This window comes from Poromitra crassiceps, assembly GCF_964638095.1.
Source record: "Poromitra crassiceps genome assembly, chromosome: 6".
Classification (NCBI taxonomy): domain Eukaryota; kingdom Metazoa; phylum Chordata; class Actinopteri; order Beryciformes; family Melamphaidae; genus Poromitra; species Poromitra crassiceps.
Window position 1 is genome coordinate 21,742,879 of NC_139627.1, and position 24,125 is coordinate 21,767,003.

Below are 24,125 nucleotides of genomic sequence, written 5' to 3' on the forward strand. Positions count from 1 at the left end.
TGAGGATCCTCTTGAGGAGCTACCAGGACAAGTGTAGCTAGAGACAAACAGGTTGGTTACATAAGGAAGACGAGCGTAACGAGTGATCATGACCATGAAATAATAATATTTGTTTGGCGCAAGAGGGACACACTCGGTCAAACAGCCAAACATACTCAGAAACACAGGTCTAAGATAGCATATATACCAAATGTTTCACAGGAGTTAAAAATAAAGTGCCGTGTCAGTGTCACACACCCCAAAGCCTTTACCAATCCATTCCTCACCTCCACCCCTGCAGGTTCTCATCCCTAGTGTTAGGCTGGACTTTAGCCATGTTCAGTCTAGGTGTGGGTCCTTGGACAGGAGGAGCTACTCAGCAGGAGGTGGAAACGTGAGTCTTGTGCCGACACTCCCATCGTTTCGGTGTAATTTTCAGTGTTCTTTCTGTGTCGTGTGTTTTCATTGTTGTTTTTTACCCCTACTTCCTCCTTGCTTTGCAGTTTACCAATCTATCTTACAGACAGTCACTCACTCATTCAGGAGCAGTGCTACCTGGTGCTGCTTACCTGGCTGCTTTTCATTGACCCCTTATTTCTCCAGTGGTGCTTTGTGTCCGGGGTGGAAATTTGAGGCTGAATGTTGAGCATCTTCTCTCCAGCATGCCTCCTAACATGCAGGATTGCAGGAACCAACAGGATCAAAAAGATGAGCTAGAATTCAATATCCTGCAGTGAATGTGGATAAATGTTTGCCATACCCGGTTCTTCAAATCTGTAGTAGGCAATATGTTGATGTAAAAGTACACCGGCCTAAATGACAAAGTCGGGCTGAAATAGAGAGGAATGTCCAATCCAATCGCAGACCGGCCAGCTTGGTAAACATGAGTACCCATACACCTGTAATACCCAAAGCTGACGCTAGATGGGGTCCTTGGCTGGTTATACTCTATGACTATGCATCATGCAAAACAAAATATCAAAAATCAACAATCTAGAATTGTGAGAAGACAATGTAAAAATTGGACAAACTAAAGCAAACCTCCAGAATGGCTCCAACAAAAGGGTCAATGGATTTTTGATGACTCGATTGCTGGAGAGACGAGCCATCATGCCCACGCTGACACAAATCACATCTCACCTCTGTTTTAACTCTCACATATCTTTGGTAGTACTTTGCATGGGTAAGGGACTTTGTAGGCCTGTAGGGCAGTCCAAAAAAGCTCACCAAACAGCAAAGGGCATCCTGGTGGATCAGTGGGATAAGGTGCGCACTCTGTACTCGCACTGTCATGCGCTCCAATCTGGCTCATGACTCCTGTTGTTCGTCATCACCTCGCTCTCTTCCCACCATTTTCCACTCAAGCAGTTTAGCAGAGCAGGAAGGCCTTCGAAAACATGAGCATTGGTCTCAGGTTCCAAAAGATACATCAATTGAATTGGTGACTCCGCGAAGTGATCGCTGACCACAGGCGTGTCCCAGTGATTCGTCGCGCTGGATGTTGTGTCTCTCTTCTCGCTCTTTCCTCTGTGTCCAAAGCTTTATGTACCTCCGCTCTGTTTGCTGTCTTTACATCTCTCTCTGTGGTTCCCCTCCTTCTCTCTTCAGATCCCTAAGGTGTGTCACATAACCACACATCGCAATCTCCTCTCCAATAAAATAGACCGCTGTGTGTGTCTTTGCCTGTGACTGCTTTCAACTGCGTACTCCAATTTAACGGTCTCCCAGTGAATCTCTTTCATGGCGTATTCTTGACAGGTTTTGTGTTTATGCCAGAAGGTGCCAAATGGCGAGCTCTGTTCTGCAGTTCAAGACACAATTACAGCACTCACATAGCTTTGTGTTCAAATTGATTTGGTGGCAGACACCAGCAAACACGAGGACTGTTCAAGACATTCTGCTCATCTGGGGTTATCTAACAATTATAGTACATAATTAAATAGCACTGTGCTGGAAATGTAGATAACTCTGTAGCCTTTCATTCTGTGATAAACAATTCTAGCTTACTGTAATTGAAAAGAGAAAAGATGCAATTTGCTGTTCTGATCCTCAGATGTGAGCATCATGGATCAGCAGGAATGCATGTACTGTATCTTGTCTGTGAACTTTCACCTCTGACCTTGCCCCTCCCCGGCCCAGGTGCAGATCCAATACAAGAAGATCGATTTGAGTCATGTGACCTCCAAGTGTGGCTCGCTAGACAACATCCGCCATCGGCCAGGTAATGGTCAGCCCGTACACCATGTCATAGCTGCCCCAAACCACTACTGTTATTCTCCAATGTGTTTGACTCAATCAGTGTTGATGAGCCTAATGAGTGTGAATGAGTGTTGGGCTGATGACTGATAAAAGAAGATGGGCTGATGGGCTGATAAAAGAAGCATAACAGCATAGCATTGGAACTCATATCAAAAGTAATAGTATTGCTTGTTATTAGTCCCTTGGACTAATACTACTGGACCTTGAATTCAGGACCAGTCAGTTTATTTTCCTTTTTGACTATTTCTCATCAAAGTGTGAGAGGAAAGTGTTCTCTCTCTCCCCCTCTCTCTCTCCCTCCATCTCCCCACCTCTCTCTCCCTCTCCCTCAGTCTCTCTCGCTCCCTCTCCTCTCTCCCTCAGTCGCTCTCGTCTCCCTCTTTCTCTCTGCCATCATCACTGATGACATCATCACCGATGACATCATTGATGACATAATCAGTGACATCATCACTGAACTATAGCCTTGTGTGTGTGAGTGAATTTATGATGACTGATGATGTCATCAGTGGGACAGAGAGAAACAGACAGACAGAGCCGTAGCTGCGTAGCCTCGCCTGCCCTATTGGCGCACATGCAATGTCTCCCTGTCTTTCTCCCTCAGTCTCCCTCCCTCTCTCCCCCAGTCTCTCTCCTCCTCTCTCTCGCCCTCAGTCTCTCTCTCTCCTCTCTCTCCCTCACATCTCTCCCTCTCCATCAGTCTCTCCCACCTCTCTCTCTTCCTCTCCTCTCCCTCACCCTGAAAACACACCGCACGTAAGCTGTGCAGCGCGACCTTGTGCACAGCCAGTTTTCATTAGGACACCATGTTAACAGATCTGTCAGTCTACACCGAATTGTGCGCAGCGCGCTGCTCCACGGACACTCAGAGCGCAAGATAGCCTCGATTTCTAATTTTGTGCACGGACCCTCTGCGCCCGTGAGCGACTCTGTCAAGCTGAACAGATCAGATCAGGGCAGACAGTAACTCCGAAACCGGACATTCGTCAAATAAAACCAATTTCAAAGTAAAATGATGTTTATTTATGTTGTTGATTGCCCCTTTGGAAGTGTGAAAAGAGAGAGAGAGAGCAGTTGGAGAGGGGGAGCGGCTCCATCAGAGCGAAGGGGACAGACAACAGAGAGAGGAGATAAATCTAGTAGCCAGTAGCCTAAAGTTACCAAAGTTTTTATCGATTGGATAAAGATGGATGATGAAATGTTGATTTTTGAAGTTGAGAAATACCGGATTTTATACGACCCGAAGCACAAATTCTATAAAGACACTACCAAAACCTTTCCATGTTGGGAGCAGGTTGCCACAGGAATTGGACTCCAGGCCTCATCAGGTAAATATGCCAAGTGTAATCACTGTGTTCATAGGATTATAGGTCATGTTAAATAAGGGAAGGGTGAACATGGATTGTCTATCATGATAATGAATCACTGCAATCAACTGTAAATTTGATTTGATTTGATTTCCTTTATTTACCCAGGGAAGCCTCTTGAGAGCAAGCCCTCATTTTCAAGAGTGCCCTGCTACAAAAGTACATATACAAAAAGTTTCAGACAAACAGGACAAGTGATAAGAACAATCAAAACAACAAGGTCAATTTAAAGCAAGTAGAAATCAAAACAGAGCAAATTGCAACTAGAGTCCGTCGACAATAGAACAATTAGCTAAAAACATGTGCATCTCTCGCATAAGGTGTCGCGAAGGAGTGCCTTAAACGAGACCAGAGGAAGTAATTGATCCAATTTTATAATGTCCTGCAGTGAATTCCATTTGACCGGTGCATAGTACGAGAAAGCAGTCTTTCCTTGCTCGGTCCTCACACGCGGGACACGCAGCCTGATGTAAGACTGTGAGCGTGTGCCGTTGCGATTGCTTGCATGAGTGAGAAGTGAACACAGATATGGAGGAAGCTGACCGATTAGGGCTTTATAAATAAACAAAAGACAGTGCTGTTCTCTTCTGACTGAAAGAGAGGGCCAACACACCTTTTCGTACAGAACACAGTGGTGAGTAAGAAATTTATCTCCAGTTATGAAGCGCAGCGCGCTGTGATACACGGCATCAAGTGACTTCAAGGCAGAAGATGAGGCATGCATATACACAATATCACCATAGTCGAAAACAGACAGTATTAGAGATTGAACCAATTGTTTTCTAGAGGATGCAGAGAAACATGACTTATTTCTGTACAAGAATCCAACTTTCCTCCTAAGTTTTTTTACAAGGTGCTCAATATGCTCATTGAAGGATAGTTTGCTATCCACCCAGATACCAAGGTATTTATAGGATTCAACAGTTTCAATAGCTTCGCCTTGTAGGGTTACTATGCTAAGGCTGTCCATGATGGATGGGGACCTGGAAAAAAGCATCCATTTTGTCTTTTTGGAATTTAGAACCAATTTGAGGTTAAACAGGGAATTTTGAAAAGCATTGAAGGCAGATTGTAAGCTTGCGACGGCCTGGGCGGGGGTATCCCCGACACAATATAAGATCGTATCGTCTGCATAGTAATGGACATTACAGAGCTCACTAGAAAAGAGAATGTTATTTATATAGATCGTGAACAGGGTTGGGCCTGAGATAGAACCTTGAGGGACCCCTTTATTAATAGGAAGAGTGTTAGACCGCGTACTGTCTGTAACTATGGAATGTTTTCTCCCCGTGAGGTAATTGGAGAACCATGTGACTGATTGTCTGTCTAAGCCAATGGAGGACAGTTTACTCAGAAGTATATTGTGGTCTACCGTGTCAAACGCCTTTGACAGATCAATAAAGATAGCCGCGCAGTGCTGGCGGGCATCAAGACAGTTTTGTATGTCGTTTATTACAAGAGAGGAAGCCGTTATTGTGCGTTATTTTGGTCTAAAACCTGATTGCTGCGTTTGAAGAACACTGTAAGAGTCCATGAATATTCGAAGCTGCTCGTTTACTAGAGCTTCCAGGACTTTAGCAAGACAACATAATTTGGAGATTGGACGGTAATTGTCAAGAATACTCGGGTCGCCACCTTTAAATAAAGGTATGATTTGAGCGAATTTCCAAATGGAAGGAATTTCGCCCGAAGTAAATGTTAAATTAAATAAATGCGCAATCGGAGAGGCGATCAGTTGTGCGCTAAGGCGAAGAAAGGAGGGGGCAATATTGTCCTCTCCTTTTGATTTCTTAACGTTTAATTTAAAGTATATAGAGTGGAGCACACCCAAAAAGTTTGAAGAGGTGCAGACTAATGTAAAGTCAAAGTAACATAAAGAAAAGAAGTCGCACACTCAGAATCTCCTCTGCTGTGTTTTAATGGTTACACCAACATGTTTCGGCGAAAGTGCCTTCGTCAGGGTGCAGTGAACGTTAACGTTTAATTTAGACAATGCCTTTTGAACTTCACTAATGCTAATCGGGCTGAGAGAGAATCGGTCGTGGAAGAGAGGGGGAATCAAAGGATCCAAGGAGGGTGGAACAGGGGGTAATGTTGTTGCGGAAGTCGAATTGGCCAATGACCTTTCAAATGCAAACCCGGCAGAGCTGAAATGACGATTGAAGGCGTCACACATTTGCTGTTTATCGGTGATAGAACCGTGCTCGCCGGTGATCTGAGGGGGAAGGGCGGAACTAGGTGCATGTTTTAAAGATTTCACTATTTTCCAAAATTTTTCTGAATTTTGCTGGGAATCATTGAGTGAGGCTAAGTAATAATCAGATTTGGCCTTTCTGATTACGGCAGTGCATTTATTTCTTCTCATCCTGAAGTGGGACCAGTCTGCTGAATTACCAGAAGATCTGGCATTGGACCAGGCTGAGTCCCTGAGACGTAGGGCAGATTTCACAGACTGTGTGAACCAGGGACTGGAGCGATTTTTCACTCTTAGATTTTTATACGGCGCGTGCCTATCAGCTACTAAGTTGAAAACAAAAGAAAAATGAGCTGAGGCTAATTCAGCATCAGGAATTAGACACAGCCTCTCTAGATCCGCGTAATAAAGATCATGCAAAAAGCCCTGCTCTACAAAGTGCTTAAAGTAACGTTTTCTTATATAGTTACTTTTAGATTTACTAATTTTTATTTGTCTGATACATCCTATAGGGCAGTGATCACTGATGCCTTGAGCGAATACCCCACTTTGGGGATATTTGAGTGGTCTGTTGGTCAAAATTATGTCTATCAAAGTGGATCTGGAGGGGTGTTTTGTATTCGGCCTTGTTGTGTGTTGAATGAGCTGTGTTAAATCTAACTGAATACAGAGCTGTTTTAGACTGAAGGAGGACTCAGTCAGCCAGTCCTGGTTCAAGTCGCCAAGGAGAATGAATTCAGAGTTAATATGTTGTGAGAAGACCCTTCCGAGGTCATCAATGGCCGTGCTCGGGGCGGAGGGGGGGCGGTACACACCTGCGACCGTTATGTGTGAATCGCCTCCCGTGCAAACATCCAAAACAATGCACTCATAATACTTGGGAATGGAGGAGGATGCCAACACATGTGTCACTAAGTGCTCTCTGACATAGACTATAACTCCTCCTCCCTTGGCTCTCCTATCCACACGAAACAAATTAAAATTAATAATAGCAACATCAGAATCCTCAATTCTGCGGGACAGCCATGACTCAGAGATCACTAAAACGTCAGGAGAGGCATCATTGATTAAAATATTTACCAAGTCCAGTTTGGGGAGTAAACTCCTAACATTTAGGTGCATGAATTTCAGGCCATTAGCGACCTAAATGCTTCCATTGAAAAGAGTAGGCCAGCTAGGAGGCATCTTCAGACTTGCATTCCCCTCCCCCATACGAGCAGAATGCGCAGAGAAAGAGAAGTGAGCTGCGCTCTCTGTGTGGACACTTTAAGTGCCTTCTGCGCGGAGGTGCGCTGAGTGGCGCATGCGCGCAAGTTCCGCGTACCGGTGTGTCCCCAGGGTCAGTCCCTCTCGTCTCCCTCTTTCTCTCCCTCAGTCTCTCTCCCCCTCTCTCTCTCCCTCGGTCTCTCCCCCCTCTCTCTCCCTCGCCTCTCTCTCCCTCTCCCTCAGTCTCTCTCCGTCTCCCTCCGTCGCTTGCGTGTGTGTGTCACTGATGACATCTTCAGTGATGTCACAATGATGTCACAATGCCTATATATGACATCACTGATGACATCATCACTGAACTATAGCCTTGTGTGTGTGTGTGCGTGTGTGTGTGTGTGTGTGTGTGTGTGTGTGTGTGTGTGTGTGTGTGTGTGTGTGTGTGTGACAGTGAATTTATGACATCACTGATGATGTCATCATCAACCTTTATTTAGCCAGGCAAGTCTGTAAGAACAAATTCTTATCCAGTGTGACAGCCTGGTCCCATCAGTGGGACAGACAAAGAAACAAACAGACAGACAGAGCCCTAGCTCCCATTCTGATGATGATAGATAGATGTACAATGCTGGAAATGGTTCAGAACAATAACGTTACCATCTGGAATTGAGGCCACTAGATGAACTTCATATGTGAGAAAGCGATAAAGAGAGAGAATGAAAGTATGTGCACTTAAGATACAGCCGTATCTTACCCTTCTTGCCACTCCCAGATGGTGTTGTAGAAAGCTTGGTGACTGTGTCTGAAATCCTGCAGCGCCATCTGCTGATCTCACCCTGACCTCAGTTTTACAATCAGCACACTGCGCCACTCAAGAAATTCCTGAATGAAAGAATAGATAATGTGGCGACTTAATCATTGGAGCAGTATTCATCAATTTCTCTGTCAAAGCCACATTCCAATTTATAAATAAACAAAACTATATATGAATGTAGGTTTTTCTTGTGCCCTGATTTAGTCTTTACAGTTTATATTCTTTCTTTACTTCTGCCCAGGAGGTGGTAACGTGCGCATTGAGACTGTGAAGCTGGACTTCAAAGACAAGGCCCAGGCTAAGGTGGGTTCCCTTAATAACACCCACCGCACCCCCGGTGGAGGCCATGCCGCGGTAAGTGTCACCTCCGTTCTCCCGATATATGACTAAAAGAATACACCAGGTTTCATAAATAAATAAATAAATTATCCATGTGTCCCAGTAGATCAGTATCTCCATGCTAACACACTCTACTCAGCGATAGGTGACTAACATCCCAAACGTGAGAGAGAAAAATCTCATAGCAGCTCTAAAACTAAATGGCAAGCAATCATACTTGTACTGTAAATGATATGCTGCTAAATCAAACAGTATTGTGTAGGAGAATTTGTAAAATGTACATGTTTCAGTAGTAAACACACCCGGGAACTAGCTTACAGATGGCACCATACATACACTACAGTACTTAATGATACTTTACATGTTGATGAGCACACAGTACTGTAGCTCAGAGCATAGTTGGCAAGTCCACTTCAGATAAGGGACTTTGGGCTTGTTTGTTTCTGAAAGTTACCTGCAAAAATTTGCAGTCGGTCGCCTCTTTCAGATCAGTTTTTTCGTGGTTTGTTGTCAAAATGTCCTAGCTTCTCTTTTCTTTTTTTTTTTTTTTTTTACTTTTTTGCATTCATCCGCCTAATCCAAACAAAACATTGAGACAATCTCAGATTAAATCCAAGCTGTCAATCATCCCCACCTGCTGCCCAGCAGCCCAGCTCCACTACTTTGATATTAGCAGATGAATAGTAATAATTAACAACAATGCCTGTGTCAGTCTTAATGCTGTTATGGAATGGATAAACATTCCATAACACTTCAGTTTAAATCAGTTAAAGTCAAAGTGAGTACTGCAGCCAATGATCTATCTACCTGGTACACTTGGATGATGTTCTCATCACGTAAATTGACATGGGTAAACGGGACAATCTCTCAGAAACATGGTGTATTCCTTTAACAGCCTAGCAGGTTAGCAAGGTAACCACTGTACAGTACCTCTCTCACTAAATACCTCTAAACCAAAGCTACCCCCCCCCCCTGTTTTGAGACAGTGTTAGTCAAGTAGTACTGTAACAGATGAGGAACTGAGGTGACACGTGATGATTTTTTTTACAGTCCTTCATGAGTTGTTGATATCATACAAGCACAAAAACAAGGACAACAATCAACAAAACAAACATATTTCCATCAGTCGTTATATGAGGAATGATAAATACCGTTGCCACAGTTGCAGCCTCTCTTCAGTTTTATTCAAGATGTGCAGGGCTGTCTGCAGGAAGACTCCTGCATCAGTGGCGTATTGCATCACACTGAGGTAGACAAACTTCCTTAATATTGTTACTTAGCATATAAATGATCAGCCTAGCCTAATTTGAATAGATGGCGAAATTATGAAATGCATGTTTCTACCTGAGAATTTTAATTTTATGAACTTTGTATCTTATTTGGGGAAACATAAAAAGTTATGTTTTGATGTTTTCCCCATCGTTTAACCATATTTTCCTTTTAGGAAAGTCCAATAATAACGCAGTGCAGTTTCTATCCATGTTATTAGAAAAGTACATTTTATTTACTTTATTGAAAATTAGATATTACAGTAATTTGATTTGTAACCAATTCATTTAGAACTATATTTTTAAATTAGTATATTATTTAAAGGTCCCAATTCGTGCAGCTGTAACCTCTTAAAAACGTGTGTCTCTGGTCCATAAAACATGATTCTGGATTAATCTGTCGAAAATATAGCAAACCCGTTTGTTGTGACGGAGTTCTCACTCCCTCTTCTGGTCGCTTTCCAAGAATGGCCTGTTTCTATAATATATTCAGAACTAACAGTTCCCATTGGCCGCTGAGGGAGAGCCCGCCCCAGGCTCCCAGCGGCCAATCAGATTAGCGTCTGTGGACCAGCACGCTAGGTTGCGAGTTATCGTTAACTAAACGGTACTACGCTAAAGAGGACATCTCAAAATGCCTAGACTTACCGAATGCACCTCTGCAGTTGCTGGATCACGTACAGTTGGCGTCGCTCCAGCTAGAAGTGTTAATTTTGTGGCTATAGACTAAATGGTGCAGGTAGCTTGTGTGAGAGAGACCCGCGCAGTATGCAGAAGGAAGCTAGTGACGTCCCGATTCCCCCAGATTCCCCTCTGGGCAAACGAAGCGTTTGGGGGTGTGGCTTGGAGGAGACTGCAGAGGGACGCTGGATAGGGACAAATCCAACTGTGGCAGTTCTGAGCGTGTGACCACTCATTACAGGGAGGGCTGACAGCAGTATATATGCATTTACAAGTAAAAACAGCTTTTGCACGGAATGGGACCTTTAAATGTCCTCCTCCGCCATGCTCTCCACAGTTGTTATAGTGCCTCCCTTTTCAGCCAGCACTTTTCAGCCAGCACAAATTCCTCAATTTCACTTGTATAGGATGCCCTCCAACATGGCCGTGTTTAGGGGCCGTGTTTATAGGATGCCCTCCAACATGGCCGTGTTTAGGGGCCGTGTTTATAGGATGCCCGCCAACATGGCCGTGTTTAGGGTCATGTAAGGGGGCGAGGCACTAAGGTGTGGATCAGAAGCTGAAGGCCTCAGAAATTAGTCAACCCACGATGAGGAACAGCTGCCTAAGAATTGGGCAGAGACAGACATCAGGTCAATGATTGTCAGGCACATTCAGTACTACTTACAGTATGGCTCGGGATACAGTTAGAAATTGGAGCAAGTGACCGAATCATCTGCTGATATGAGAGACAAGTCAAATAGTGTTTTTCTCTGGATTAGATCATTGATGGTGTCTCAGTACAGCTTGTGCCAACTAAAGCCTGTGAGACATACAAAGCAGAGAACTAAACACACTCCATTTTGAATCACGTCAACCGTTCCTCCGTGACTTCTCACTTCACCCCTCCTCTCTTCTAGATCGAGAGCCACAAGCTGTCGTTCCGCGACCAGGCCAAGGCACGAGTGGACCACGGGGCAGAGATCGTCAGCCAGTCACCTGGCCAGTCCGGCTCCGTGTCGCCCACCCGCCACCGGGACAGCCACCTCTCGTCCTCCGGCAGCCTCAACATGCTGGAGTCGCCACAGCTGGCCACGCTGGCCGAGGACGTCACCGCCGCCCTGGCCAAGCAGGGCTTGTGAACTATAGGTCTCTGGATTTGGCGCTCCTCAGATGCCCCTTCCATTCCTGTGGACGCCACCTTGTCTACACACCCCTCCAACCCTCTATCCTTGACCCCGGTCCCAGTCAGTCCCCAACCTCTCCACTCACTCCTGCCACCCCGAGGCCATACTCTGCTACTACCGCTACCGCTCAGCTAAACCACAGCCTGCGCTCACATCCCCACTTTAACATCCATCAAACAAACACCAACTCTCAAACTAGAGACTCAAATTACAACCTACTGTACTTTGATTCTCTTTTTTCCTACGGCATCTATTTCCAACCAAATATGTGCTCTTTCCAATTCCTTTCTTTGGCCTCTCTTTTTGAATAACGGTGCGTAGAATAGTTCAGTCGGAGCACTGGTCCCAGATCAGCTTTAGTGGTTTGTACAGAATTGTCTTTGGTTAGGACCAGGTATTGCCTCGGCTGGTCTTGGATCAGTGTTTGTAAGAAGCTACAGCCTTTTTTCTACACTGAGTAGAAAGTCATGTGACCAGCACATCATGCAGCACGTGTTGTATTTGCTCAGTAAATGTGCATGGACGCCAGACCCCCCCCCCCCCCCAAAAACAAACAAACAAGCATCCTTACTGCAAGTCATGCTTGTCATCCAATATATAATATATTTAACAAATATATATATAAATGTGTATAAAAATACAAGTTCTTTGCCACCTACATCTCTTCAAATCGATTTTAAAAGTGACAATATGGCTATAACTTATACCTGTAAAATTGCATTATTGCAAGAACTAGATCATGTTATGATGAGCATGTATCGATTCTAATACAAAAAGAGGCTATTTTGTATTAAAAAAATGATTTTAGTAAGTTATTTCCTGAATCATTGGATAAAAAAAATTAAACAAGTTCATGTTTTGTAGTTATTAGTTGTTTACAGTGTTATGCTTGGCGACGACCTCAGACAACTGATGCTGTGTTGCTATGGAGTGTTGAAGAGGCGTCATAACCTTGTACTTTCTCAGTTGGCTCTCTATACAAACCTGTTTATACATCAGAGCCATGTTAAACAACGGAGCTGTATTTCATGCCACACATCTCCATCAAAAAACAAAACAGAAACAGATGAGAGTATCTTTGTCTTTAGAGCTGCAGATAATCACCTCCCATAGATGATCTTTGCCTGGCTGTAAGATGATTGGACGGCGTAATCTTTCCTCTCCCTAACGTAGGCTGAGATTGCACTCGTCAGGACTGTGTGTTACCAGTGTTGCCAGATTGGGTGGTTTTCTGCCAATTGGGCTGTTTTGGGTTCCATTGTGTGGGGGAAAAATGGGCTTGGGCGAGTTTACAGAGCCGCTTGTTTCCATAGACCTGCATTTGTTTTGGGCAGTTTTGTGTGCGTTCTGGCGGTTTTTGAACAGTCTTTCGGCTGGAAACCATTCGCTGTTTATCTGGCGACACTGTCTATTATCTGAGCCATATAGAGGAAGAAGCTACAATTCAGCTGCTCTGAAAGGACAAAGCTGATCTCTGTGCGTTTTTTAAACGCCGTTTTACAGTAAAAAGGGATGCTACTGTATCGGGGGTGTTTCATTGCAATATGTCAGGGACGAAAGCGGAAGAAAACATTTAAAAGATGTAAAAAAAAATCCATAAAAAGACGTTTCACAAAAGAAAAAAGAACACGACCGATGGAGAACTCCTCGGGAATCCTGTTGCGTTGAAAGTGTTTGGATAATGTAGTTTTCTTTTTTCAGTCACCATTTGTGGTATAACCTGCCTCCTTCCTAATTATTGCCCTCACCTGCGACTGTTTGTTTGCTTCTGTGTTTTTTCTGCATTCCCCACCTCCCTGTGCCCCCCCAACCTGACTCCCCCACCCCACCCCACAGCAACTGTAAATGTATTTAAAAGGTCAAGTAGATGTACGCAGTTTTTCTCCTGTTGATATGACACCAATTACAACAATTAATGACAATAAAATAAGGACAAAATGATGTTATTTGGTGTGCTGTCTTCTTTTTCATGTCCTTAACACTTAACAGGAATTGACCTTATTCACACGGCGGCCATTTCGAAAACTTGGAGTAGGAAACTCCACCCAGAAGAGTGAAGACTGGAATATAGGCTATATAATCATGGCATAACAGTTACCAAATTAGCTATAGCAATTTTGAGAACAATGACTTTTTGGATTTAGCAGGGATGATAGCTAGCAGCTTATTAGCTAGTTAGTAAGATACTATGCCACCTAGGCTAGACTCTAGCTAACGATAATGGATGTGAACATGTCCCCTCTCGATTCTTGCTCCATTAATTTCAGATATGTTTTTCAATGGGAAATCTGTTAAATGAAGGTACTGTATCCTATCTTGGACTTGCTCTTCAGAGATTAGACCTATTCAAAATGGCCACCATGTGAGTAAGGTCAGTTAGGTTATGCACTTCACTGTGGTAGAGTCAAAACGCTGAGAAAGAAAATGGTTTGTGAAAAGTTTATTGTGAAATGACAGAGGAGAGTACAATAAGTTAAGACTCAGGGGCTGCGCTGTGTTGGGAGTGGATTAATTCTAACGGCCGGTCCTGGGCCAAGCCACTCACTTCCACTGGCAGATAAAGAGCCACGTGACGGGAGGGGACGGCAGTTGTCGTCACCGCGCCTTCCCCTCCGCCACTGTTCCATTGTGAAGAAGACCAAAGACTACAAAACCCCAATGAGTCGGGGAAGCGGGGTTGGGATGAAAAATGGAAAAGAGCGATGAAAAGTCTCGTGGGAAATGAGGACAGTTTCCAATAGAGGGGGAGAGCACCAAGGAGGGGGAGAGCACCAGTTGGACAAAAGAGAAAAGGAAAAAAAAAGTGTAGAACAAAACGAAACAAAAAGAAGGGTTTAGAAATGACATCTCATAGTCCTTTGTTCCCCCTGTTTCCTCGGGTGGTTCAGGAAAACAGCGAGTGGATGTCTTGACACCATGGGGTCTGCACATACGATGCTCACCACTGCACGATCTTTACACAGACATGATGTGCTTGACAAAGGCTGCAGATCAAGCCCAGGCCGGGGAGAGAGACATAGAGATAGATAGGGACAAAAGAGAGAGAGAGAGAGGTAAGGAAACAATTTTGCTATATTCCAAAGTACAGTCAATGAAAGGTTTTGTTACTTTACTTTCATAGATGGATATTTAACTGCAGAACTACAAATGTGACAAATCATTGAGATATGATGGACTTTATTATGCTGCATGCAAAATATTATCATAGCCACTTAATCTTATTATCTATGAAGATGATAGAGGAATGGAAACTGGTGCCTCACTTGAATGGAGGCCTCAAGAATGAATGTCATTAGTTGTATAATTAGTTAAATAAATAACAATAATAGTATTATATTAGTAGTAGTAATAGCAGCAGTATTAGTACTGTGGAAATTAAGACATAAGATACGTAATAAGATGCATATAAGAAATTATAGATAGGATAAGAAACATAAGGTAATTAGTTAATAAAAGTTTGAGTTTGTGGCTCACCCTCGTAGTTGACACAGCCATTCTCGTCCTCCTGTCCCTGCATGAGAGCTTCAATCTCAGCCTCAGTCATCTTCTCTCCTGTAGGGGGAGGCAGAGGGCATTCCATATCAATAACACACACATACACACACACACACACACACACACACACACACACACACACACACACACACACACACACACACACATACACACACACACACATACACACACACACACACACACATACACACACACACACACACACACTCTCTCTCTCTCTCTCTCTCTCTCTCTCTCTTGATCCAACAGGAGCCTGCCTGGCCTGACTCACCCAGTGTTGACAGGACGATACGCAGCTCGGCGCCCATCACTGTGCCATTGCCCTCCTTGTCAAAGACGCGCAGACCCTCAACGTAGTCGTCGAAGCCGGCCTTGTTGGGGCTGTTGACGATGGTCTGGAGCATGGGCAGGAACTGTTCGAACTCTACTCTCTTGGTGTTCATGTCTGCGTGACAGGAGGCAAAAAGAGCAGCAGCTGACTGTCTGTCCAGAGGTGAACAAGTCAGGTGGATGCAGACACTATGCACACACTAAAGGGCCTAAAATCCACTGTTTTATTTGCACAAGAGAGTTTAACCCATTTTGTTAGTCTTTCATTGCATACATTCATTCATTACAAGTATCAACCAGATAGCGTTTGCATGTATCAGTGGTTGTTCGTAGGACTGGGCAATATGGACCAAAAATCATATCACAATATTTTTAGGCTGAATGGCGATACACAATATATATGCCGGTATTTTCTACAAAGTGGACTAAATGTTCAGTAGGGTTAGGGTTAGGGTTAACCCTAACCCATATCGTGATCCAAAATCTAAGACATGATAACGATATAATATCGATAGATTGCCCTGCCCTAGTTGTTTGCCTCATGATGATCACTCTTTGTATTTACCACTACATCATCTGTCACCTCACCAACTCCAAACATGACATTAGACAAATCAGCCCTTTATTGTGGCTTTACTCCTGATCATCCACAACATTGTGCTTGTTATTACTAATAGGCATGTGACATGGAGTGCCATGCAGGTTTATATGTTTGCAGAGATTGTCATTTTATTAACATTCAGATATAGGCCAATCTTTGTCGTCCACACCCGCTATGATGGATTTGATGCAGTTTGATTATTTATTGATTAATACTGGTTGTCTGTGGTGAGCGCATAACCTACAGTAATAGTACCTTTAGTAGTAGTAGTTATACCACCACCAGTGCTAGTAGTAGTAATAGTGGTAGTAGTATCATGCTGGATTTCAATGGAGAGTTCTTGTGTCTCACTGTCTAACCGGTTCAGAGACTTTTACACCCTGACAGGAATCCAATTCCGCAGAATACAGTTTTTTATTTTGTTTTTGTAAGAAAATGGTCAAATTGAAAGATGTTGAACATCACTACATACTGTCTGCCATCAGCTGCTTCAATCCAAAAATAACTCTTCAGGCAAAACAGACTACTACTGTACTACTGTAGCTCACTAATCCTCAGATAATTCAATGATAGTACAGTAGGCTACAGTGAACAAATAGGCTACTAGGCTGTGTCTGATCAAAGCCTGTCTCCTGTCTCTTACCATCAGCGGAGGGGTTTCCCAGGATGGTCTTCACCTCCTTGTTGGTGGGGTTCTGTCCCAGGGCGCGCATGATGTCGGCGATCTGGCTGTAAGCCACCTTGTTGTCACCCACCCTGTCAAACAGACCGAAGGCCTCCCTGTAGTCTAGAATGGAGGGAGAGGAGGTTGTCATTACCCTAATCACAACATCAACAATACAAATATACTATTCCTATAATATTCCTATAGGGACTGGCCTCTGGGGACCTACAATATGCCTGTGGTGCTCAATAAGGACTTTATAGAAGTGGAACTGCTCCCAGTTATCTATGCTCTGGCATTGTCCTTCGCAACCAGGTCCACGGACGGCAGCTACGGTCTGGACCACTCTCAGTTTATGAGCCCAAAAAAGGCTCCTATTCACAGAGTGGCTTTATGTATACGGCCTGCCGGCTGTGGAACGCCTTGCCTAGGACAATTCAAAGTTCTCCCACTGTTACAGGCTTCAGGAAGGCCGTGAAGCGTCATTTGCAAGGAATTGTGTCCTTGGGGGCTTTGCGTCTTTCCTGAAGAACAGGTACTTTTGTCTCTGTGTACATCTGACTCTTCATATGTACTTTTTATATTGTACAGATGTCTTAAATGTTCTTTGTATCCTTCTTGGGACCACAGTGGAAATCAGTTGAACAACTGTCTGTGTTTTTATCCTTGTACTACTTTTTTGTTACATACGATATGTAATATCCTTGTACTAAATAAAAATCAATCAATCAATCAATAGTGACCTTATTGTACTTTTTGTACATTTATATCCTAGTATTAAGAAATGTATTAGAATGAACTTACTCAACATGCAGTTTAGTTGTGATATTTAGTATTCTAAAATGCATTATAAGATTACAATAGTATTTTTATATAGGAATGTTGCTGTTTCTGTGTGGTGAACTGAAGGCAGATGACAAAATACTATTTAGTCTTATTTTTTGTTAAATAAGCTGGATTAACTTGGTTTTGTTTGATTTATTCTGATGGGTAGAAATGGGCAGAGATCACTCTCATAGTGTGTTCGTGGTGCTCAGCATTGAGGCTATAGTGATGTTATTGTACATAATGATTTTTGTAATAGTCTTATAATATAGGGATGTAGTTTTTCTGTGATATTGGTATACAGTAATATCCTTCTACTGTGGGCCACTAAACTGCTGTCTCTACCCCTCATGACTACCTGCAATAGCATTCAAGTATATATATATATATATATATATATATATATATATATATATATAATGTTTTCATATATATTAATTATCATATATTAATAATGTTTCAAAATTGGCCAAAATGTACAGAAATTTGCCATAAAAGTATTCTATGAGTGGTAAAATTATATTCTGGATAGATATATGTTGTCATCAGCACAGCAGGAAAATGTATTTCCAGTGTCCAAAATGTCTTTTTAATGAATGAGATTTTGTCATCTTTTTGTATAAGGCACATTGCTTTGCACCCCACTAACTGGAACTGTGTGCCACCAAATGGAAACAGCTCCTGCCCAGACTGCAGAAAGGGACGATACAACAAGGTAAAGACAACACTAGGGCTCTGTCATTATGGTCTCAATAGAGGGACTTCCGCTGGAAGCTTAGTGCACCCTTATGTGATTTCCATCCCAGCTGTCTCCTCCTCTCCGCCGCGGCCGGGCTACGTGTCTTTTAAAAGACCGCCTTGGAATTGACAAACATAGCTGAGAATATGAGCCCCCTCCTTTTAAAGGCAAGGCCCTCTGCCGGTGACCTGAGTAAAAGTAGGGAATGCTGACCGCAGCGTAACCAGCAGCCGGCCAGACGGCAACTCTTGTTTGGTGGTGTCCAATCCAGTGCATGGTGGGCCAATAGCATGCAGGTTTTCATTCCAACCAAACACTACACCAGCTCATTTACTTACTTCTGCCCTCTCTAGTTAAGGTGGTAATCACTGAAATGACCTGCTGTAGTGTTTAGTTGAAGTGAAAGCCTGGAGACTCCCAGTCCTCCTTGGCACAGCACCGGTTGGACCACCACTGGTCTAGTCCAAGTCCTACTCCAGCTGAGCAAAATGGCGCACAGTTTCTACGTCACTAGCTGCAGGTTATTATAACCCACAGGGATTGGTTGGATTGATTTTTGATTCTCCACCCAACGGCAAGGAATTTGACTCATAAAATGAAGCCATCGAGACCACTAGCCATGGGTTTGAGTCAAATACTACACCAGCTAATTTCACTGATAACTTAAAAAACTCACTGATCATTTGCTTATTAGTATAATCATATCTAGTGTAATGTTTGCTTGGAATGGAAACCTGCATTATGTTTGGCCCTCCATGGCACATGATTGGATGCCATTCCTCAAAGGCATCACAATCTTTTTTCTTTTTTTTTAATGAAAATGAAGATTTATCAAATTGGAAAGGATGATTGGAAACTGCAAACTTGAATCACATTTATTTAATAGTACAAGAAAAAGTTCTACACTCACTTGAGGTGGGAAAGTGTTTTGTCAAAGAAATTATGCAATAGCAATGGAAATGTATAAAAAATCAAAGTGAGACGGTAAATACTTTCCATTGTCATAGATATGCGCTGTCAAACATAGCTATGTTTAGGAAATCTACAGCTTTTATTTGCTTCAAGCAAGCTGAAACACCTATGTTTTTGTGACATTGATATATTGCTCAATAGCACGGTGTCCATCTCTCAGGAGGAGCCTGCAGTAGCCTACAATGTCTCCTTCTCCAACTTGACTTACTGACATAGAGATGAATTATAGTGACAGCCTCTCTGGCTTGCTTCACGGTGGGCCAAGAGATGCTCACGAGGGGAGGTTTTTATGGGGAGTGTCACAAGGTGGCAAAGGTAAAATGAGGTTTACTCACCCTCCAACTGGTCTGGGCTGAAGTCCACCTATAGAGAGCGACACAAAACAGCCATGAGAGTGCCGCAGAAATCCATGGAAAACATACATCAAGTGTGTGTGTGTGTGTGTGTGTGTGTGTGTGTGTGTGTGTGTGTGTGTGTGTGTGTGTGTGTGTGTGTGTGTGTGTATGTGTGTGTAGGGGGGCGCATGCATGTGTGTCAGGTGTGGTAAACTCTTGATACCTGTCACTGTGTGAATGATGAATCATAGAGGTCACTTCATGTGAGACCTGCTCAGATGAAGCCCACAGACTTAGAGAACAAAAGATTCTGTCTTGCCACATTTTTAGCTGATATCCCCCATGACTGCACACTGACTTGGTGCAAAGAATCAGCACACAACCGATGCCTCTGAATGCAGAAACAGCATTGTAACCCCAATGATAAACTGCCATAACCTCTCCTTTTCCAACATCCCTATCTCCAGCCATGTCACCTTAATTGAATGTAAGCCACAACACAACTCACAGGCCCTCTCCACTAATAGACTAATCAATCAGGTCTAAAGCAGGGTTAAAGTAATCTCTTTGCCAAAATTAGCTGCACAGGTTTGACGGTGGCACCCGATCTGCGGAGGTCCAACTTTAGATGCATTAACATCTCCACATTTGGTGGCACTCTATTAGTCCAATCCAGAGAGCAGAGGGGTGTGGTTTAGACAGGCTGCCTGGTGAGCTATCCATGGTTCTAGTCACCCTGCTCAGTCTGCTTCCCAGCTCTGAGAGTGAAGTGGCCCCTCCAGCAAAGATCCCTGCTGCCCTCACTAACTCACCATCAAGCCTGCTTCCACATAGACATAGATAATTTAATAGCAATGTGTCTATTCTGGTCAAGATTTGTTGTAGTAGGCCAGGAGGTCCAACACATTTTCCTGTCAAGGGCCCCAAAGTTTATTTGTTCATTTATTTGTTTATTTAAAAGGATCCCCATTAGCTGATGCCTAGATGACCGCTAGTCTTCCTGGGGTCCAAGACAGCAATACACATTACATAACAGAGAAAGAATAAAACAAAATGACAAAATAAAGCATCAAATAAAAACAAATAAGAATAAGACTAAAAGAAAAGAAAAGAAAAGAAAAGAAAAGAAAAGAAAAGAAAAGAAAAGAAAAGAAAAGAAAAAGCAAAATCTAAAAACTAAGGCAAAACAATACTGTATTCATAAAGTGGATAACATTAGGCCCCGGACCCCCACTGTATGATCAGACGGGCCCCAATATGAGAGTTAGTGGAGTTGGTGTAGAAATGGACAGCTCTCTGTACTGTAGATGGAGAGACTGAAAGCTATGGAAGATGTCAATAGTCCTATAACATTGTCTTTCTGCCCTAACTTCAAATGAATGAAACATTCATTGCTTCAATTCAAAGCACTTGGCTTCTTGGACCCCACCCCCTTTTAGGAAAAACTACTGCACTAGGATTGATTACATCACTTTGGTGTCAGAATGGACAAGTCACATCCCAAGTGCTCTGCAGCAGCCATCCTCCTATCTGCATCTCCATCTCATCAAACCATCCCATCCCCAACACGCAGCCAGGCTTCCGGCTCTCTGTGTACCTTGACGGCGGTCAGGTCGACGGCGGGGGCTGCAGCAGGTGCGGGTGCAGGCTCGGGTTCCGGTGCCGGTGCCGGTGCTGGTGCTGGTGCTGCCGCTGCTGCGGGCTTGGCTGCTGCTGCGGCCGGCTTGGCTGGAGCCTTAGCGTCCTTCTTGGGTGCCATTTTAGCGTGTGGAGAGTTAGGGCTACGTTACAACAGAAGACAATTCCCGGTTCGGGCGACAACACAAGGAGTGTAGCACAGAGTGGAGGGGACTCGGAGCAAGATATCGCCGTCTGGGCGTATATATATGAGGCTATTTTTCCTCTCGCCCCCGTCAACGCGGTCCCCGCGAAAGGATTGGCCAGTGGAGAGGAGGGGTGGGGAAGGGGTCGCTCTAAACATGGAATGTGTTCAAGCCATATATCTTGCAGTGAAATAAAGAAGAAGAAAACATAATTAAACAGTGTGAGAGGTTGCTTGAGGTCATGTGGTTATGGCGATTTCCTCTCTAGCTCACCCAAGCCAACGGTTCCACTTTTACGCACTCGTCGCGCACCGTTACGCACAGCCAAAGTGGGGCCGACGATACGTTTTGGGGCCATTTGATGATGGTTTCATGAGGTGTGGAGAACGTAACTAACAAATCGAGGGGTGAGAACAAGACCGGCGTATTGGTAACATTTCACCAACAGGAGAGCCAAACAACACCATACTTTGTCCTGAGTTTTTTTTAACTTTGACTTTGTCAATCTTTAATATGAAAACCTATAAACATGTGGATGAGAATATGGCTTAATGAACAATATGTGGACATTCATTGAACAAATCTATAGCCTATAGCCTATTTTTTTTATGCAAAGCCAAATTACCCCAAATGTTAGCATGTTCGGTGCAAGGTCTTTCGCTAAGTTTTTTATTATTATTATTAACTCCAATAACTTTAGAATTCACATGTCTTAAAATGTCACTTATGCCCCTCTATAGCCTAGTTCTCTCACCCCTCAACATGTAGGCTAGTTTAGCTATACTTTTACTATGCCTTTTGTTTTGATCTCACTGGATGAATAAAATACTGGACCGTAAAGGCAACCATATGGCAGCATAGTCCATACAGTCATTGGCATATGGAAGCCTGAATCTGACATTGCTGAGACACATTCCCTTACCTACAGGTAATAATTGAAAGAGAGAAAGAGACAGATGCCATTTTGTTTCATGATGTTGCCTAATTGGTCCATTCAGTTGAGGCTTCTTTCTTGATGAGCAAAGTGTTGATATAACATCTGAAAAACCCTTAGCAAAAGCAGTTATTAAAGCACCATACACAATATTAATTACAAATCTATTATGTTCTCTTTTATTCTTTTCCCATTGGATCAGTCTCTGTCAGGTAGAATTTATTCTTTGGTCTTTGGTCATAAATAGTTTCCCAAACAGAAGCTATTTAGGGTAGCTGATATGTGGGGAGTGGGGAAGTGGGTCAGACAAGTAGCAAATTTAGATTTCAGCCACTTGTGGTCATATGTCCCATGCATGTGTGGTGACACTGTGAGTCAGGGATGGAGAGGAGGGTAAACCCCACCAAAGAAATCTACGTTTTTATTATAGAACAGAGTTTATTGTTTTTAGATACATCTTCATGAGCATAAGCACACAGCAAGTTATGTGAAAACGTAATTTTCCTGAAAATATAATTGATTTCAGAATTGATTTGGTTTATATTGGTGGTTGTTTCCTTCTGATGATCACTGGCCTAAGGTCATGTACCTACCTTTTTGTTTACCACCTCATCACTGGTGTAAGGCAAATTAAAGTTTTTTCTTTTCTTTCACAGTGGATCAGCCTTACGCTGGACAGGCGATAGAAAATGTATCTTTCATAATCTAATAATGATTTCCTGTTTAATTCCCAATACTGACAATGGAAAGCGCCCAACCTTGGTTAGAGCGACCTCTGCATTTAATTGCCTGACATCCTTTGGGGGTCCGGTTAGCCTGGGTAAACCCAGCCTCCACGTGCCCTCTATCTACAGTATGTGCTATAGAGGTCACAGGGAGGCTGGGTTTACCCAGGCTAGGGTCCGGTGGTCGTGGGGCTAGGGGGGAAGAGGCTAGGGTCCGGTGGTCGTGGGGTGAGAGTAACCTCGTGTCACCGGGCTCTCAACCGACTCTGTGGAGAGGCTTCTATTACTGTTCAGTTTGACATCCGGTCTAGAGACACTGCCTATCACTGCCTATATCCAGTGATTTGTTTCCGGTTTATCGTTAGCTTTTTTTTTTTTTTTTTTTTTTTTTTTTTTTTTGCTACATTTAAGCTCACGACAGACCATGGTACTGTAAGGGGCGACAGCCCCTTAGCTGAGATATAATAACCATATATCATGGCCTGAACTGAGCTATTGCTTTTCTAAAACAGTTACCAGGTATGGCAATATAAAAGTAATAAACACTCTCCAATTGAAATAGTTTTTATTAATAAATAATAATGTTCAAAATCAAATAGGCCCTCTTGGCTGCCTGCACACCGTGCGAGGCAGTTGCTATGCAACGTAAGTTAGGCGCTAGCAACACAGGCTATAGCGTTATTGTTAAGGTCTCAGCTAGCAAGTTTGGTGTAAAACGCAATGTTCTCAGCAACTGAGCAGGAAATTGATTTCGCCATTGAAATCAGCATTAATTGTAGGGTACACGTTAGTCAGCTAATGTTTCAGTCACTTCGTGGCGTTCTGATAAATTGCAGGGTTTCTTCTATACATTTAGCAGCGGTGGCTTCAAAATAATTTGAAATGTCATGAAAAATGTCATGATGTCAGGGCAGCTACTTTAAATAATCTAAAATATAAGATAACTTTGACTTGTTTGACTTTTTTGGTCACAGCATTATTCCATTTGTGTCATTTTAGTTTTGATGTCTTTACTATTATTCTAAACGGTAAAAAAAAAAAAGAAGAAGAATGAAATATGGTGTGTCAAACCTTTTGACTCGTAGTCTATCTTGGATATATGCAAATTGTCTAGTAGAGAAACGTTGCTTAAGTATAAGTGAAGTAACAGCTTTAGGGGGTCCAAAAACAAACATGACATTAAATGACATTACTTTTATTGAAAAATAAATGGTGCAAAGCACATACTGTTATCCTAGAGGAAACACTGAATTGTTGTTACGTGAACCTTCATGCACAAACCCACAACTACAAACTGGAGGTCTGCAGTGCTGCTTGAACGTCCTTCTCTGAATTGTGCAGCTCTGGCCGTGGTATATGTTCAATATATCACGGCTATGAACCAATCAGAT

The 24,125-nt window shown here is 43.1% G+C and overlaps 2 protein-coding genes across 2 annotated transcripts in view; one reads left to right on the forward strand and one right to left on the reverse strand.

Annotated features, from left to right (window-relative positions):
- map2 (microtubule-associated protein 2) overlaps window positions 1-11,225 on the forward strand; it is a gene marked incomplete at both ends in the record, with an annotated part of 68,233 nt that extends 57,008 nt beyond the window's left edge. Inside the window, 4 exons of the mRNA XM_083638159.1 lie at window positions 281-373; window positions 2,119-2,200; window positions 8,058-8,170; window positions 11,004-11,225. Of these exons, the coding sequence (XP_083494285.1) occupies window positions 281-373; window positions 2,119-2,200; window positions 8,058-8,170; window positions 11,004-11,225 (510 nt within the window). The remainder of the gene's footprint in view (window positions 1-280; window positions 374-2,118; window positions 2,201-8,057; window positions 8,171-11,003) is intronic.
- A 2,478-nt stretch (window positions 11,226-13,703) lies between these two features.
- myl1 (myosin, light chain 1, alkali; skeletal, fast) lies at window positions 13,704-21,094 on the reverse strand. Its single transcript, XM_083638503.1, has 6 exons — window positions 20,850-21,094; window positions 19,253-19,280; window positions 16,361-16,504; window positions 15,058-15,231; window positions 14,745-14,822; window positions 13,704-14,254 (listed from the first exon to the last, which is right to left on the reverse strand). The coding sequence occupies exons 1-6, from the start codon at window positions 21,009-21,011 to the stop codon at window positions 14,226-14,228; spliced, it is 615 nt and encodes a 204-aa protein (XP_083494629.1). The 5' UTR covers window positions 21,012-21,094; the 3' UTR covers window positions 13,704-14,225.
- Window positions 21,095-24,125: the final 3,031 nt, after the last annotated feature.